The sequence below is a fragment of the Populus nigra genome, chromosome 1, assembly GCF_951802175.1.
Source record: "Populus nigra chromosome 1, ddPopNigr1.1, whole genome shotgun sequence".
In the NCBI taxonomy this organism is placed as follows: domain Eukaryota; kingdom Viridiplantae; phylum Streptophyta; class Magnoliopsida; order Malpighiales; family Salicaceae; genus Populus; species Populus nigra.
This window is the reverse complement of record NC_084852.1, coordinates 16429201-16447704: the sequence shown is the minus strand read 5'-3', so window position 1 is coordinate 16447704 and position 18504 is coordinate 16429201. Positions and strand designations below refer to the sequence as shown.

The following is an 18504-nucleotide window of genomic DNA, read 5'->3' as shown; positions in this document are numbered from 1 at the left end:
TTGCTTGTAATTATTGTTTTTTTTTTTAATGTTTTTTTTATCTATATCAGTTGGTATCATGTTAATATCATATTTAATACCCTTCTAGAAAAAATTATTTATATATCTTATATGGAAGCATCAAAATCAAGACAAATCCTATAAGCTTTTGAAAAGTATATGAATCTCTAAAGTTTATTAAAATTTTATTAGCTTTGTTATGTGAATGTGTTTGAGAATAATACTTATAAAATTAATTTGATTTTTTAGTCAAATACTAATTTATCTAACCTCCATGTTTTACATTAAAATCACTAATATATTCTACATGATACTACTAGAGTCAAGATAAATTCTAAAAGCTTTAGGAAAAAAAAATCTATAAATCTTATGAAAAAAAAACTTGAGATTTAATTTATACCCCCTGCATCATGCATCATGAAGATATTGTCCACATATGTCTCAAAACGGTCCATAAAGTTAATTTGTTAAATTTGTTTTTGTTATACTTCTAATTACTATTTTTTGAAGTCTTTTAGTCTAACCGCTATTTTCTTTATTTATAACATTAGATAATCTAAATTTTATTTAAATAAAAAATAAAAGAAAAAAATTATTTACTTGAAGTTATTAATGAAATATTATTGTTTTAGGTCTATTTTTCTTCTTATAATCCAATTATTATTTCCTTAACTTGGTAAAGTCATTGTTTATTTGATTTTTTAATTGAGGTGCATTGATAAAAGAACTAATGAAATTTTTATTGATATGTTAGTGATTGTAGCATTAGTGAAATTAGAAATATATTTCAACTAAAAAGAGTTAATTTCATTATTTGATTGTAATAAATAAATCCCTCACTACTAGGCTGATTCTATTAATTTTGATGGATTTCTTTATAAAACAAACTAAGGATAACATTTGAAAATAACTTGAAAATAAAATAATATGACATGATATTAATTGCATTTTCTTAATCTATGTGAAAAGATAAATAAGATTATGTCTTTCGAACAAAGGGAGTGTATAGAAAAAGAGGTTTTTTTTTAAGTAACGAGGATTGATTTTTTTTATTATTATTATTAATTTAAAGATTAAATGAAAACCAGTCTTTTACTTAAAAAAGAAAGAAACAAAGACAAGAAAACGGCATCAAAACAATGTACAGAGATGACCCGAGGGACCCATACCATGCATTATTTCATCTCATGAACCATGACCAAAATGCTTTTCAGATACATTATATAATTTCACGTGTTTACAAGGATGAACTCTTGGGTTAAGTGAAAAGGTCAAGACATGCCATGCAAATCGGACCTCCGCGGCTACTGGGTCCTCCAAATTTGGTTGTTGCAGCCTTGAGTACCCTCGCCTCCTGTCTATGGACCTCCAACTTGCAGGCTCCGAGTTGCCTAACCTTTCAGCACCAAACCAATCAACTGCGGATTTGCATATTTGTTACGGTAATCATTTGCATAATTGACATTAAACAATGTTAATTTGCTCTCCTGGGCTAAATGAAAAGGCAAGCTACATGCAATTTGCTAGCTATAGCATCCTTGAACATTAACAAACCAATCGATTAAAATGATTAAACACTAATTTAATTTCCTGGATGAAACCCTTCAATCAAACGTTGAAGATGATCCAAACTCTATGGTATATGGGGATTGAATTGTCTTACAGTAGATATCTGTCAAGTGCTTTAAAATGATTTGCACATGGGATCCAAATCCCATGTTGATCCTCTTCAAATCGCATAAAACCAGATAATACTCCTATATATATATATATATATATATATATATATATATATATTATCATTTTACTTGTAATAAAAATAATAATGGATAAGACTGGCCTTTCAATAACCTCAAGGGCCGGTTACTTTAGACCGTTGATTTGTTCGATTCTTACTCCACTTGGAATATGACGGCGCTTATCTGTCAACAAGGGACCAGACTTGGATTTTGTAGATGCAAACCACAATGACCCCCCACAAGCAATATTTCATTGTTTATGATTTAGTGGGAACCTAGATTGGATCGATCAGCCAACAATCATGTGTTCATGGGGACGACCGGAGATCTTAGGTGGTGATTTCGGTGGCAGCATGTGTAACATGCACAGCCAGGAATAATCTTTTTTTTTTAAAAAAAGAAAATAATAAGAAAAAAATGGAGAAAAATACTAGGTATGAAAAGAAAGCTGGGATTATTATTATCTTGATGAAAAAGGAAGGTGGAACATGATCATATGACTGGCATGATTAATTAATAATTATTTACATTGTTGCTTTTCCTTTCAAGCAATTGCTTTTTATTTCATTTAAAGTCAATGGCAATAACAATTTGCAGGCTTATCTCCAAGAACGCAGGACAATTTTGAAGAAAATTAATCATACAGTTTTGATTATGCAAATCCATCATCCTATAGTTTTCGTTAAGAAAATCTGGAAGTCACTGGGACTTATTTTACTAAAAATCTTCTTGAATATTGGGCTTGGAGGGTGACATATTCACATATAAAATGAAGAAGAAAGGGACATGAGACAATAATTTTGCTGTAGGACTTCCCGTCTCTCTGTCATTCTTGATCAAACCAACTTGTCAAGTTACATTAAAGAAGACTATTGGATGTTATTTATAAGCAAAAGTCCAAAGCGTAGTTTACCTCCTTATCTCAAAATCTCCCACCCCTTTAGCTTTCAAGAAGACGTTACATTCTGATAATTGCCATGATTATCATTATATCTAGAAATACTTATGAAGTGTGTTCTAAGACTAGTATAGGTAAAGGTACTCTAGTAATGACGAAATGGACTAGAGTTGTATTGGTTGGTGCAAGTATCTAACAGCAAATCCAAATTTAAATCCCAAGAACATAGTATTTATAACTCAAGCACAAAGAAACACCAACATCCAAGAACTTCTGAGCTTCTGTCTCTGCAAATTCTGTTATCACAATGGAGGCAGATTCAAGCCAATTGGCAGAAGCAACAGCAGGTCATAACTTGGAAGTTGGTGAAGAAGGAAGAGACCCAGAAAGCAATACCCTTCACGAGCCACTCCTCAAGAGAAATAGGACACTATCTTCTAATCCACTAGCCTTGGTTGGAGCCAAGGTCTCACATATAGAGAGTTTGGATTACGAGTAAATAACTTAATGACCCTTCTTTCTCTTACATTTCTTGTTTTGCTTTTTTCCTCGAAGAACATTTAGTCTGAATTGGTATGGCTTTGATGCAGGATCAATGAGAATGATCTTTTCAAGCACGATTGGAGAAGCAGATCCAAAGTTCAAGTCTTGCAGTATATATTCTGGAAATGGACATTGGCCTTTCTTGTTGGACTTTTAACTGGATTAATTGCAACCTTCATCAATCTTGCAGTTGAGAACATTGCTGGTTACAAGATTCTTGCTGTGGTTCGCTTCATAGAGAATAAAAGGTGAGTTCTCCGTTCTCTTTTCATTTTCTTTTCCCAATCTTGATCAAGGCTGGTTGTGATCATTAGAATGTTTTCCTTTTTTCATGATGTATGTGGTGCAGGTATTTGACAGGGCTAGTCTACTTCACAGGGGCTAATCTTCTCTTAACCTTATTTGCTTCCGTCCTGTGCGTATGTTTTGCACCAACGGCAGCAGGGCCTGGTATACCTGAAATCAAAGCTTATCTCAATGGAGTTGATACTCCTAACATGTTTGGGGTTACAACGTTGATCGTTAAGGTGTGCTAGCTTTCAAATGGAATTTTCTATAATTGAATTCAAACTTAATGGTATACAAACTTAGAGCCAATAGATGTTGAATTTTAATGCTGTTGAAAACTAAAACACAAGAAGTATAAAAGGATTTGTGTTTAGAATCGTAGTTGAATTAGTATTTATAATCTTTGTTGGAATAAGATAGTTTGAGCTTAAATATACGAATAAAAGAAGGGAGGCTCAAATACTCTTGTGTGTTTTACCATTGGTTTCAGAGCTTGTTCAACAAATGCAAGCAATATAACAGAGCAAGTTTCAGCTACCTGAAAGAAAAGATCACATGTTTCTTCCATTGGTTTCTGAAGGCTAAGTTTTAAGGCCAGTTTGATTAAGTTTTTGGAAGTAAAATGTTAATCACAAACCTTCTACTTTTAGTATGCTTGTTTAGATCCCGCAATGGGACAGGAATTTACCGATTTTGTTTAGTGTAAGAATCAAGTTACTGATCAGAAATGCATTTTATGAGCTCTGTTGCATAGGCATTCAGTAATTGACATTCCCACTAAAAAACAACATGAAAGTCCACATCCGGTCAAGGACGGATCTTGGATATTAGCATCGAGTTATTTCAATTCCTAGGAATCCTGAAGTCTTTTCCTTGCTATTGTTAGATATTTGGAAGCATAGGAGCTGTCTCTGCTGGACTTGATTTAGGGAAAGAAGGGCCTCTGGTGCACATTGGCAGCTGCATTGCTTCCTTGTTAGGCCAAGGGGGACCTGATAATTACCGACTCAAGTGGCGCTGGCTTCGTTATTTCAACAATGACAGAGACCGACGAGATATCATCACCTGCGGTGCTTCCTCGGGTGTTTGTGCAGCTTTCCGTTCCCCAGTGGGTGGTGTCCTCTTTGCTCTTGAAGAGGTAGCAACATGGTGGAGGAGTGCACTCCTCTGGAGAACTTTCTTCAGCACAGCAGTAGTTGTGGTAATCCTCAGGACTTTCATTGAAATATGCAATTCAGGGAAGTGTGGACTGTTTGGAAAAGGAGGGCTGATAATGTTCGATGTGAGCGATGTTGTGGTGACATACCATGTGATGGATGTCATCCCTATCACCATAATTGGCATACTTGGAGGAATTCTGGGAAGCCTCTACAATTACCTTCTCCACAAGGTCCTTGTAGTCTACAATCTCATCAACCAGTAAGCAGACTAATCCGACTCTCTTTAATTGCATTACAAAAATAGAGTTGACGCATTACAATCTTTGAATTTCTAAAATGCTGCTAAACAATGCAACACTCACAGCCACAGGAATCCTCGACTGAACTGATTCAATTGTTTATAGCATGAATGAAACAATCCTTGGTTTAAAACCTATGCCAAATATGAAATGGGTGCTCAATTTCACAATCAAGAATCATTTCATTGTCCACATAGTTGAATGAATTTGACAGAAAGGTTTATATTAGGTGAGACTGCCTGTTAATAATAACCTGTTGTTTTTGTGCAGGAAGGGAAGAATACATAAGCTCCTTCTCGCCCTAACTGTTTCAATCTTTACCTCATTGTGTCTATATGGCTTACCTTTCCTTGCCAAGTGCCAACCTTGTGATCCCTCTGTACAAGAGATCTGCCCTACTAATTCCCGGTCAGGCAACTTCAAGCAATTCAACTGTCCAGATGGCCACTATAATGACCTTGCTACTCTCCTTTTCACAACAAATGATGATGCCGTTCGAAACATCTTCTCTTCCAACGCTCTTAAGGAGTTTCAGCCTGCATCCCTCCTAATTTTCTTTGTACTCTATTGCATCCTAGGACTATTTACCTTCGGCATTGCTGTGCCTTCAGGACTTTTCCTCCCCATCATCCTTATGGGCTCAGCTTATGGCCGTCTGCTTGGTATTGCCATGGGGTCCTATACCAAAATTGATCAAGGGCTTTATGCTGTTCTTGGTGCAGCCTCCCTCATGGCTGGATCGATGAGGATGACTGTTTCACTCTGTGTGATTTTCCTTGAACTCACCAACAACCTCCTATTACTTCCCATAACAATGATAGTTCTCCTTATATCCAAAACTGTTGGAGACAGCTTTAATCCAAGCATCTATGAAATTATTCTGGATCTAAAAGGCCTGCCTTTCTTGGACGCAAACCCTGAGCCATGGATGAGAAATCTCACTGTTGCTGAGCTTGCTGATGCCAAACCACCAGTAGTCACTCTTTGTGGAGTTGAAAAGGTATCCCGGATTGTTGAAGTCCTCGAAAACACCACGCATAATGGATTCCCAGTTGTAGACGAAGGAGTGGTGCCACTTATGGGGCTGGCCACCGGGGCAACAGAACTACATGGCCTGATCCTGAGAGCTCACCTAGTTCAAGTGCTGAAGAAAAAGTGGTTCTTGCCAGAGAAAAGAAGAACAGAGGAATGGGAAGTAAGAGAGAAATTTGACTGGGTTGAGCTAGCTGAGAGGGATGGAACAATTGAAGAGGTGGCTGTGACAAGGAATGAGATGGACATGTATGTTGACTTGCATCCTCTCACCAACACAACCCCTTACACAGTCGTGGAGAGCATGTCAGTAGCAAAAGCCATGGTGCTCTTCAGGCAGTTGGGACTTCGCCATATGCTCATTCTACCCAAGTACCAAGCAGCTGGGGTAAGTTTTTGTTCAGAGTGACATACCAACTGCATAATTCTTTCTAGTACTTGGTTTCATCGAACAAAATCAATTCAAGATGGTCAATCGACTTAGAACTTGTGAATTTTGAAGGGTTAAACCATCGCTAACCCAATGGTGATGTTTCATTTGCAGGTCCCTCCAGTGGTTGGGATACTGACCAGGCAGGATTTAAGAGCACATAACATCTTGCTTGCCTTTCCTCATTTGCAAGGATCCAAAAGCAGAGAAAAGAAGCACTAGATATCTCCTCCCAGTTCAGCAAATGAGAAGTTGAGTGATTACAGCGGCTGGAACATACACATTTCTGTCTGTCGATTTCATATTTTTTCCCTGAGTTCTACATTCTTTCATCAAATTCTACAGGAAATTGGATGATGAAATTTCTCTCCATTCTTTCTTTGGACTTCACAACATCATTTTTCATTCCTTTTCACAGAAGAAGATAAGAGGCGTATAATGATTTGCTGTTAGAGCCTTGTCTCATTACATGTAACATGTGTTGGAAATATTTGAAAGAGAAAAGGGAAACATGGTGGAAGACAATATCATTTCTTCTGGGAGAGAAAATCCTAATGAACTTGAATTTAAATTACAATACTAAAAAAAACCCGACGCACAGAACAATTTAAAATTTTATTTGAATGGACTTCAACACTTCTCTTTAATTTTAAAAGTCTAATTTTTTTTTTAAATCTGAATTCTGATGATTGTTGCATCATTCTTGATGACAAAAAATCTCAATGTCTTATTCCCAGCCTTCAATTTGTGGATGCTTTCCCCTAAAACTCTATTAAATTATTGAGTTGCTGTAGAACTCACACAAGAAAAATTTGTTGCTACACAACTTATCTTCTTATTTTAGCAATTATATTTGCTTAAACATACTTATCTAAGCTCTATTTTAGTTTGGTGGCAGCTGATGAGAGCAGAGGAGAGGTCATAGGCTGTTCGAGAGGAGGCACGAAGGCACAGCGAAGTGAAGCTTTTTATATATATATATATATATCCAATACCCTATTACTCAAATGAATTGACACTCCCCATATTTTTTTTTAATATATAAGAAAATATATTCATAAAATTTGAATTATTCAATTCAAATTAATAACATAAAACTATTTGGTTCTTTATTATTAGCTATTTTATCTGCGCTTTTTCATGGATCATAAATTATTTTCAACAAATTATTTTGGATATACAAGCTTTTTTACGCATTGTTTTACATAAAAATTATAAGTGCAAATCAAAAATTTTATGCAAATATCTAATTAAATAAATTGATAATTATTTATGTAAATAAATAAAAAGAAAGTCATTAATGATAGCTCAAAATAAAATTAGAAAAATTAAGAGATAAATATAAATCAAAATATTTGATCTTGCAACGTTGAAAATTTACTCAGTTGTGTTTACCAAATTTATTTATTAAAATCAAAATTTTATTCAATCAAACAATAATAAAAATAAACACATACATGAAATTAATTTAATAAAAAAAATATCATGCAAGATTATATATATTATAAATATTTTTTAAAAATAAAGTTCACCTATGTAAAGACAAGTTAATAAATATTTTTTTACAATATTTTTTAAAAATAAAGTTCACCTATGTAAAGACAAGTTAATAATCATAGAGGAAGGATATTAATTGAAATATCAATTAAAATAAAATAAAATCAAAATTAGAATTAGAATTAGAATTAGAATTAAAAAAAAAGCAACGAAAGTCTAGAAGTCGCAAACGCATTCAAAAGAAATAGGAAAAACAAACTACTTGGGTAACAACATTGATTGAGTTTAGTAGGTTAGTTTTATTTTAATTAAACAATAAAAAAATAGACAATGATATTAAATGGAATTTTTATATATATAAATAAAAGATCATGATAACTTGAAATTAAAAAAAAAACTTTGTAGGTATGAAATTGGATTAAAAAAAGAAGAAAAATAACTTAAGTTAACTCGAGTTAGTGTGAAAGACATGTGACTTGGATAATAAAAGGCGAGCCAACTCAGGTTAACCCATAAAAACTCGTGATCCAAGTCATGAGACTAGAATAACTCGATAGAAAATAAATTGAAGAAAATCACAAAATCAATTTTTGTTTAAGAAAAAAAATTAATATCGAATGATAAAACTAGAAAAGAAAATAAGCAAAAAAAAAAAAGATTTCAACTGTGTTAACTCTTCAAACCCTTGATCCAAGTCATTAGACCATAAGCACCGTAGATTGAAAAATCATGTAGCATAATCCATAGCAAATCAAATGGTGAAAGATAAAATCAGGAAAAAAAATAAATTACACGAAATGATTTGTAGAAAAAAAAATTGCCATTAAAACAATGAGGGTTAAAATTGAAATAAAATATAAATTAGAGGGCAACCCATAATCTTTGATTTAAGAGTTAAACTGAAAACAAAAATAACTTTAACAAAAGAAAAAAAAATCAAAAGAATAAGGACTAAATTGAAAAAAGTAATACATCATAAACTTGGATTAAAGGATTAAATTGAAAAATAATAAAACTTTTACAAAAGATCTAAGGAAAAAAAAATAAAAACCAAAAGAATAAGGACTAAATTGAAAAAAATAATATATGATGAATTGTAATTGAAGGACTAAATTGAAAATCAATAAAACTTATATAAAAGGGTCAATAACAAAAAATAAAAATCAAAATCAAAATCAAAAGAATAGGAAACTGAAACCAAAATAGCAAAAACAAGGACTAAGTAATACTTTTTTTTGGAGGGGGAGGTGTGCCCACCGATGACCAACAACTTTATCTTCTCCAACATGCACCTCATTAGGAGAGAGAAAACGTGGTGATGCTTTTAATGACACTATGGAAATGTATGTTTTGCCACTAGGAGGCGCCGCACACAGCGTTCAAAAGGCACGGACGCATCCCACGCACCAACAACTTTTTGAGTATCTATATTAATTATTCAATAAAAAGACTAAAATACCTTTCATTAGTCTGGAATTAAAAAAAAAAACCATTATGAAAGGGAAAAAAAAGCCCCTGGGCGTATGACTTGTTTTTTTTCTTAAATTTAAGGACAAAAATGTAATTTTACTATTTTTTAAAACATAAATAAAATGAAATACCCTTGGTCAACAATTTTATATTTTTTTATTTGGGGGACAATTTAATTATTACTGTTTCAAAAGGTAAACATGACGCATATACCCTGAACAATTGTTTAATGACCAATGGATCACGAGGGAAAAAAAAACATAATTTCATTGTAGTAATGAATAGTTTTTTGTGTCTATATGTATAGTGATTTCTCTACGCGTTTTAAAGTTTTGGTAATAATTAGTGATAATGATGGTGACAATGACTGTGAATATTGTTGCCGAGGGCGATGTTGAGGCTGGCGCGCTTTGAAATGTGTGCCTCCTAAGAAGTATATTGTTGGAAAGGAAAGTGTTTTTGGTTTCATCATAAAATTATTATTAAGATTCAGGATTCGCCATCTAATATTAAGGTTACTAGGAAATCTAATGGTCTGCGAGAGTCTGAGTAAGGAACTGATTGTGCAAAGAAAAGACACATCACCCTTAGTGCACCTTACCTAAGGTAAGTTGCATTGTTGTTTGATTATTTTTCTAAGTCAAGTTTTTATCTGTTGGTTTTCTTCTAAAGTCTAAAGCAAATCTCCCTTCATTAGAGAGTTTCTACCTTATTAGGTTCAGTTCTAACTGTTTTAAAGTCTAAGTTTTGGCATCGCATTTAATTTGTATTTTGTATCTTTAATACCTGAAGGTGTACTCTATTATATAGTTTTACACCTCTAAATATTAAAGTCTACATCTAAACCCTAATATAAAATGAACAAAATAATTGGTGAAGGATTTTTGATATTTTAGTCAAATACTAATGGATAATCATAAACTGGTATATATATATATATATATATATATATATATATATATATATATATTGTGTTTTAAAACATGAGAAAGATCCTCTCTTTTTTATATAGAAAATATGCTTTTTAGGATCTAGCTGTATGCATGAAAATAATTTTTTTTGTTTTTTTTAAGGGGAAATTAATTTAAAAATTTTGAGATTTTTTTTGAATTTTTAAAGTTTTAAGAAATGTTTCGAAGAAAACTAGGTATTTTAATACAAGATCTGTATTTTACAATGTAAATATATAACTCGATATTATGCAAAATTGATAGAAAAACATGGGAGAAAATTAAAAAAAATCTAAAAGGAATTTTAAAATTTTTATGAATTTTTTTTGTTTTTTGTTTTATAATAATATATATTATGTATTATTATTATTATTATTATTATTGGGCTGGGCGGACCCAGCCAAAAAAAGCTTTGATAATCGTAATGGTGACCATTAGTTTTTCGAGTAGCATCTCACTTTTACCATTTCAAATGGTTTCTCTGAGCAAAACTCCTCCTTTTGGATAGCTCACAACAAAACTTTTTATATATACTTTGAGCCCAGGAATCATATGTTAATAGAAATGAGCCTCCATCATTAAATAATAAAATAAAAAAAAACAAACTAAAAACCATCAGGCATTTACTATAGACATAGATTTAAACACTGAAAATTGAAACAATGCTTTTATGTCTTCGTTCCTTTTGACAAAATTGATAATGATTGTTTTTGTCTTCTTCAAGAGTTCACTAAACATTGGTGAATTAATTAAAGATAAATTTGTCTATGCATAATTATGCACGGTATAATGATTTTCTTACCTTTAAAAGCAAAATATCATATCATCACTTGGGAGTATTTTTGACATTTCAAATTTATTGCACGATGAATTATTGAACTTACCCTTGGAAGCCAAAAAAAGAAAAAAAATGAGTGTGCAAGGGTAATTGTGTATTTTTTCTTCTAGTTTTTGGGTAATTATCAAATTAAGAGAAGGGCTAGGGTGTCTTTTACAAGATATTAAAAAATAACTAAAAGTCATAGGGCTTTTATTGTATACATGAACTCAAAACACCGTGAATTGAAATGGTATTTTAACATCTATATTCTTCTTGACAAAATTGATAATGGTTATTTTCAAGAGTATCTTTATCTTTTCCAAGAGGTTTCAATAGGTATTGTTGAATTAATTGGAGGTAAATTGGTCTACATATATTTTTTTTGCATAGTATAATGTCGTTTTTATCCTTAAAAGTGAAGTGACATATATACCTATCACTTGAGGATATTTTTGGCGTTTCAAATTTAATTGCACAATGAATTATTGAACTTACCCCTAGAAGCAAAAAAACAATAAACAAAAGAAATGGGTGTGTGAGGCATTTGCACATTTTTTTTTGTTTTGGGTAATTATCGAATTAAGTGAGAGGTTGATATATCTTTTACAAGATATATAATATTATTTAAAACAATTAATGTTTGTGGTGATCATGCAACTAATTTACGTAGCTAATGGTGGCTGTTAAGGTGGCGATGAAATTCTCTTAACGGTACCTACCAGATCAAATGACATGTGTTTTTTCTTTGCTTCTAGTTCATCATCAATAATTTTTTTTTTATTTTCCATCTTATCTTAGGGAAGCACATTGACCCTAAAAAGAATTTAATGCAACCATTCAATTACTTTTTTTTCTCATATTTAATCCTTGGTTTTTTATTAGTATTTATGTTATTTAAAATAATTTATAAAATTCAAATTTGTTTTCAATTTCACCCTCATTGATTTGTTTATTTGTTAAATTTGATCCTTGAAAAATTCAATGCAACCCTTGAGTTAGTTTTTTGTCTAGATTTGGTCTATGATCTTTCAATTAATATTTGCTTTATTTAAAATAATTTATAAAATTAGAATTTGTATTCAATTTCATGCCCTTTGATTTTTTTCATCTATTTAATTTGATCCTTATTCTTTTAATTGCTATTTATTTTATTTAAAATGATTTGTAGAATTTATTTTTTAATTTCATTCCCCTTGGGTTCTTTTTATTAAATTTGATTCTCAATTCTTTTATTGCTATCCTTTTACCTTTAAAATATGTTTAGTTTAATTTTTATTCTTGATCAACATTAAATTTGTTTAGGGTTGAGTTTCTTACTTGGGCTTGAGTTCATAACTTAATAGGTTGCGAGTTTGAGATATTAATCCAGAATTAGAAGGTTGTTTGCTTGGTTTTTTTTTTTTTTTAATATTTTTTTTTTGATATATCATCCGGTATTTTTTTTTCTCTTTGTATGGGATTTTTCAGATGTTTTGATAGTAACAAGGTTTCCTTAGTTTTTTTTTTTTGTCATTGCTAGATCTATCTCTTTTAAAAAGAATCTTTTTTTTAGTTTGATTAAATTAATTTATTTCATATTTTAATATTAAATTGGATTGGTATTTTCTCAGTATTCTTTTTTATATCTTACTTTTTAGAAAGAAATCAACCTAAATTTCATGAATCAACCTAACCTAAATTGCATATAAAAAATTACTTATGGTGTTTTTAATATTTGAAGATTTTAACATAAAACAAATCTCTTTATTATTTGCTTCCTTTTATATTAATGAATTTTTCTAAAAAAGAAAAACATTATACCTTGTAGTATATTAACTCGATAGCTTCATCTTAATAATTATACACATATCACTCTATCATTTTTAGTTTCATGTTTCTTATATAAAAAATATATTTTTATTAAAATACAATAGATATGGTTTGATCAATAACTCAATATTGCATATTTTAGGTTGATTTCTAATAATATTGCACACAAACGATTAATAATTCTAATTATATTTTTAAATTTTGATTTAAAAATTACTAAACATACCACTCGCAATTTTTATTTTTTTTTCAATATTTTATTTATTTCGAAGGATAATATTGCTTAATAAGTGAGTAACCTTGTTGAAGAAAATCATAAATAGTTGCTCTCTCTTTATTTAGTTAAAGTGAAAATAATAAAAGAAATAAAAGGGAAAAATACACGAGTCCACGTTATGTCGGCAGGACAGATGGACCGGGGAAGCTGCTCAGTGGGCCAATGGGTCCCACCAAATAATCGTCCACCTCCCTCCCTCCCTCCCTCCTGTAACTCAATATAATTAATAAAAATAAAAAATAAAAAATAAAAATAAAAACAATAGAAGAGATCGTTTTGGCAGCAAAGAGAGAGAACTGTTGTTTGCCATCATCATTCATCAATTAACCATTCCGGTTGATTTCTTTCAAGAACAAACTTCCGACCGCCGTGCAGCTCCGGTCTAGCGATCCACTGCGTTTCTATTTTTCGGTGATCTCTGATCTCTCCTTTTCAAATTCCTCAAATGTTTTTGTGTATTTAATTATATTCTGACTGTAAAATAATCATGAAAAGTAATCAATTTGTGGGGTTAAATTTTATCCCTCTTGTTTAGTTTAATGAATATTTGGGTTGGTCAATCTTGCTTTTAGTTTTGGAGAGATTTGGTGGAAAATAAGAGAATATTGGTGCTTGGTTGCTGAGAAAATCGTGGTTTTTGATTTGGATCTTTAAGTCTATTAATGGGGTTGCCTGAATTTAATCTGTTAGCTATTGTGTGTTAGGGGATTGTTAATACTATTTTGCTTAATGGCCTCTCGTTAACATGACTATATTCATGCCCATCTTGAATCTTGTCACTTTTTCCATTGCTTTTGTACAAGCATCAAAGTGATAATTTCTTTTCAGCTTAATGAAAAAAAGTTGATGCTGCAGATACAAATCGTAGTTTTGATATGATGCTGGTTTATTTGGATTTTGTTTTTGGTAATTGTGATCTGAAATGAACAAAAAATGGGAGGATATTTAAGGTCTTAAAAAGTGGATTAGCTGTTATGGATGGCATATAAAATTGGGGTGTATTTGGTATCCATGTTTGGATTTAATTTAGAGATGTTGCTAAGGTTTATTTTTATAGAGCTTACCATGCCTCCATAAATTGTAAACTGGTTTGTGATCTGGTGAGTTATCAGTTTGGTGAAAATGTGTAAGGTAGTACTTACAATCCTTTCTTATCATTCATTCAGTTATTTGTTTTGTGGAAAAAAGATAAATGGATTATGGGAAATAATATCATCACCTATTCTCTTCTTGTACTGGTATGTATTTATGTGTTTGTTAAGAATGTGGATTATCAGAAGAAATGAAATATCTGTGAAAGTGATGATCTAAGAAACTTTAGCATTGCTTCATCATTGTATTGATGTTATATTTCCTATAAAGAGAAACACTTATGTATCAATCAATTCAAGAGAAAATGATTATTAATGTTGTCTCTTTTTTACTTTTGGTTCAGATTCTCTTAAAGATGTCAGGTTCAGGTCAGCGCTTGAATGTGGTTCCTACTGTTACAGTGCTTGGAGTTGTGAAAGCTCGCCTTGTTGGTGCTACAAGAGGTCATGCTCTTCTCAAGAAGAAGAGTGATGCTTTAACTGTGCAGTTCCGGCAGATTCTCAAGAAGATTGTCTCTACAAAAGAATCAATGGGAGATAAAATGAAAGCCTCCTCGTTTGCTTTAACTGAAGCAAAGTATGTCGCTGGTGAGAACATCAAGCATACTGTCCTTGAGAATGTCCAAACCGCAACTCTTAAAGTCCGATCTCGGCAAGAGAATGTTGCTGGTGTTAAGCTTCCTAAGTTCGACTATTTCCATGAAGGTGAGACTAAGAATGACCTCACTGGATTGGCAAGAGGTGGCCAACAGGTTCAGGCCTGTCGTGCTGCTTATGTGAAAGCTATTGAGGTTCTTGTTGAGCTTGCTTCACTTCAGACATCATTTATGACGCTTGATACGGCTATCAAGACCACAAATCGTAGGGTCAATGCACTGGAGAATGTTGTGAAGCCAAGATTGGAGAATACTATAACCTACATCAAGGGGGAGTTGGATGAGCTTGAAAGAGAAGATTTCTTCAGATTGAAGAAGATACAGGGTTTCAAGAAGAGGGAAATTGAGAGACAGCTTGCTGCTGCCAAGCAGTTTGCCGAGGGACAGGTTGCTGAGAAAGTTTCCTTGCAGAAAGGGATTTCATTAAATTCAGCTCAAAACATGTTGTCTGCTTCAGAGAAGGATGAGGATATAATTTTCTGATGCTGAGGTTAGTTTATATGTTTTTCCTTAGGATGTGTGGCTTTGGTTGCTGTTGCTTTGTCTAAGGAGGATTCCTATTACTATTTAGATGGAGAATCTCATTTCGGAATAAGAGTCTCATGTATGTTTCTATTTATTGTGTATTAAATTTCTGACCATCAGTGAAACTCTGCAAAAATATTTGTTTGTTAGTCTTTGGTTGGTAGCTTCGGCATATGTATTGGATCACTTCTTATTTTCACATAAATGCAACAACAGGCATTAGAACCTTTGAGAACTTAGATCTTCATTGATCTTTATTTGCTGGTGATGTGAGATGGTTTTGCTCACAGCTGTTCCTTCTTCCTTGCACCCTTGATTCGTTTTACGAATACTCCTAAATCCTCCACCTACTTGATACTTGAGCAAAGGATCTTGCTGAAAAGGATTTGCAAGTTATTGTCGTATCTTGTAAGTCTGCCAATTTATGACTTAACAATTATTCATCTACTGAAAGGTGCTTTATGCATGTCTGTTACTACTGGAGAGGAAGTAGGCATATCTGCTTGCTCTCTTCACTCAATTCTTTGGTCCTGGTTTTGATTTTAATGTTGTTATTAGCAAAAACTTTCTTGACAATGAATTGTCAAATCTTTAAGCGTGCATTTCTGCTGTCAAAATGGTGGTTGTTGATATTCTATGACGATGGATTTTCAAATCTCTCACGGGTGCAGTTTTTGTCTATCAAGAGCATAAATCCTACAAAGATTCTACCATTGCCCTGAATGGATTTTCAGTCACCTATAACAGAACCATGAATCACCTTGACCAAATCTTCTAGGAGAGGATGCTGAGGTGGCTTTTCATGGCCCTTAACACCATTGTTTCTTTGGCATGATCAAGGCGCAATTAAGCTGTTTGATTTTAGTGAATCGAGTATAATTTATCAAATAAAAAAAGATACTCAATAAAAAAAAAAGGAAAATGGGAAATGTGGGAACGAAAGTTGAGATAAATTTTATGTTTTGAGTTTTTTGACAAATTATACTCGACTGAAATAAAATAAAATAAAATACAGAAACATTTCTGACCAAATCCATAATAGAAAAGCTCTTAATGAATTGGTTATTTTAAGTTGCAATTCTTTGAGACCTTGTGTTGAAAATTGAGGAGCTGCAAGGGAATCCACATATCCAAGCTAGATATAAACTTTCGTTTTAACTTTACTCATGATTTCACAATCACATCAATATGCCAACATTAAGAGAACTCTTTGTTTCACTGTAGTTTTATTATTCCTATCATTCTGAATTATAACAATAAAATGATGATTTTACCTTCGTAAACATAACACATAATGATTTTACCTTCATAAACATAACACAAGTGACCTTCGAAGCAGAGATATAATAGTTTTTTTATTGTTATTTGCACAGTAAAATTATTGATATGCTCTTAGAGACAAAAATTAAAACACTGGTAGGCAAGGGTGATTTCAATTCTTATTTTATTTTTGTTGCATAGTAAAATGATCAAAATACTCTTCAATCAGAATTTTCTTTCCCTTTGATCAATAATTTTTTCATCTTTGTTTGTTTTTATATATAATAATTGAGTTTAGTATTAGCAGTTTAGTATTTTAGTATAAATAAAATATTATTTAATCTGAAAAGAAAGGTTGTGCATGAACCTAACACGGACTTGCATGGATGCTCTTGCACTTTTCAGACGATGCCTACAATGTCGTCCAACGACCAAACTTCAGCTTTCACAACAACATTTTAATCCTTATAATGTCGCCTCCATTCCTGGGTAGTATGTTTGACAAAAATATATCAGGTTTTATGTTGGTAGCCTTTTTTTTCTTTCTTCTTTCCTCTCTTCTTGTCGGTTCTAGAGCTCACCCTTGCACATTTTAAAAGTACTTATGGTTGTATGATGAGTACAACGTTGTCCGATTACCTAACTCTAGCTTCCACAGTGAAATTTTAATTCTTATAGCATTGCCTCAATTCTTGGGTTGTGTATATGGCAAAATATATTGGGTTTTGCACCGGTGACCGTTTCTTTTTTTCCCTCCTTCTTTCTTTTCTCATTCTTGGTTCCAAAGCCCACATTTACACATTTTTAAAAGCAGCCTTTCGATTTATTTTTCTTTCAAATTTGGTTCATTCTTTTCTTTGTTGCTATTTGTTTTATTTTAAATTATCCATAGAATTGCAATTTTCTTTCAATTTAATCCTTCTTTGGTTTTTTCACGTTCATTTTATTCTATGTTAGATTGATACTTATTCTTTTTATTACTATTTGCCTTATTTTTACTTTTTTTTTTATTTGAACTCTCTTTTGTGATTTTATCCCTCAATATTTTATTGATTGGGTTTTTGTTTAACTTTTGGGTCACAAATTTGAAAATTTTGATCGGTTGGCTTAGATCTCTCTCTCTCTTTTTTCAAGTCATTTTTTTATAATTATTTTTGTTGATACCATCCTTTTATAGAATTATCTTGATCTCATATGTCAGGTCATAAGTCTCACGTGTTAACCCAACTTTGCCTAGAAATATATTTTTAAATTTTTTTTATTTGTTCTTGCTGTTGCTTATTTTTTTATTTATTATATTATCAAATTAATCAAGGTTTAATCTAATTATCTAATTTCTCTTATTTCTTTAAAAACACAACCATCTCTTGAACTTTTCTTTTTCGAGTTGAAAAAATAGTTTGGCCCTGGCCACGGGTCACCAATTTAATTAACAAAAAAACAAAAAGAGAAGAGGATTTTAATATACCCCTTCTCACAAAACATTATTCAATAGAATAATGTTTTTTTCTTTCTTGTTTTTTAATATATATAATTTCAATTACATCTTTCAACATGAAATTTAGTGAAAATTGAGTTTCACAATTTTTTTTTATCTACTTTCTATAGAGTTATTATGGTCTCATGACCTGACATGTGAATTAGTAGATTAACACATGTTGATCTGAATCGATCCAATATATTTTCATCTTAATATTTATAAAAATAATCTTATCTTAAATAATTATTTTAAATCAAACTATACTTTTACATGTCATTTA

General features: G+C 31.8%; 2 protein-coding genes across 2 annotated transcripts; both read left to right on the top strand.

The window, feature by feature from the left end:
- The first annotated feature begins 2533 nt into the window (after nucleotides 1–2533).
- Nucleotides 2534–6914, top strand: LOC133670628 (chloride channel protein CLC-b). The gene is made up of 6 exons (XM_062091171.1): nucleotides 2534–3132; nucleotides 3228–3428; nucleotides 3530–3707; nucleotides 4355–4887; nucleotides 5198–6347; nucleotides 6504–6914. The coding sequence occupies exons 1-6, from the start codon at nucleotides 2945–2947 to the stop codon at nucleotides 6609–6611; spliced, it is 2358 nt and encodes a 785-aa protein (XP_061947155.1). The 5' UTR covers nucleotides 2534–2944; the 3' UTR covers nucleotides 6612–6914.
- Nucleotides 6915–13445: 6531 nt separating this feature from the next.
- Nucleotides 13446–15719, top strand: LOC133670959 (V-type proton ATPase subunit D). Its single transcript, XM_062091563.1, has 2 exons — nucleotides 13446–13623; nucleotides 14648–15719. Exon 2 carries the CDS (start codon nucleotides 14660–14662, stop codon nucleotides 15440–15442), a length of 783 nt encoding a protein of 260 aa, XP_061947547.1. The 5' UTR covers nucleotides 13446–13623; nucleotides 14648–14659; the 3' UTR covers nucleotides 15443–15719.
- Nucleotides 15720–18504: the final 2785 nt, after the last annotated feature.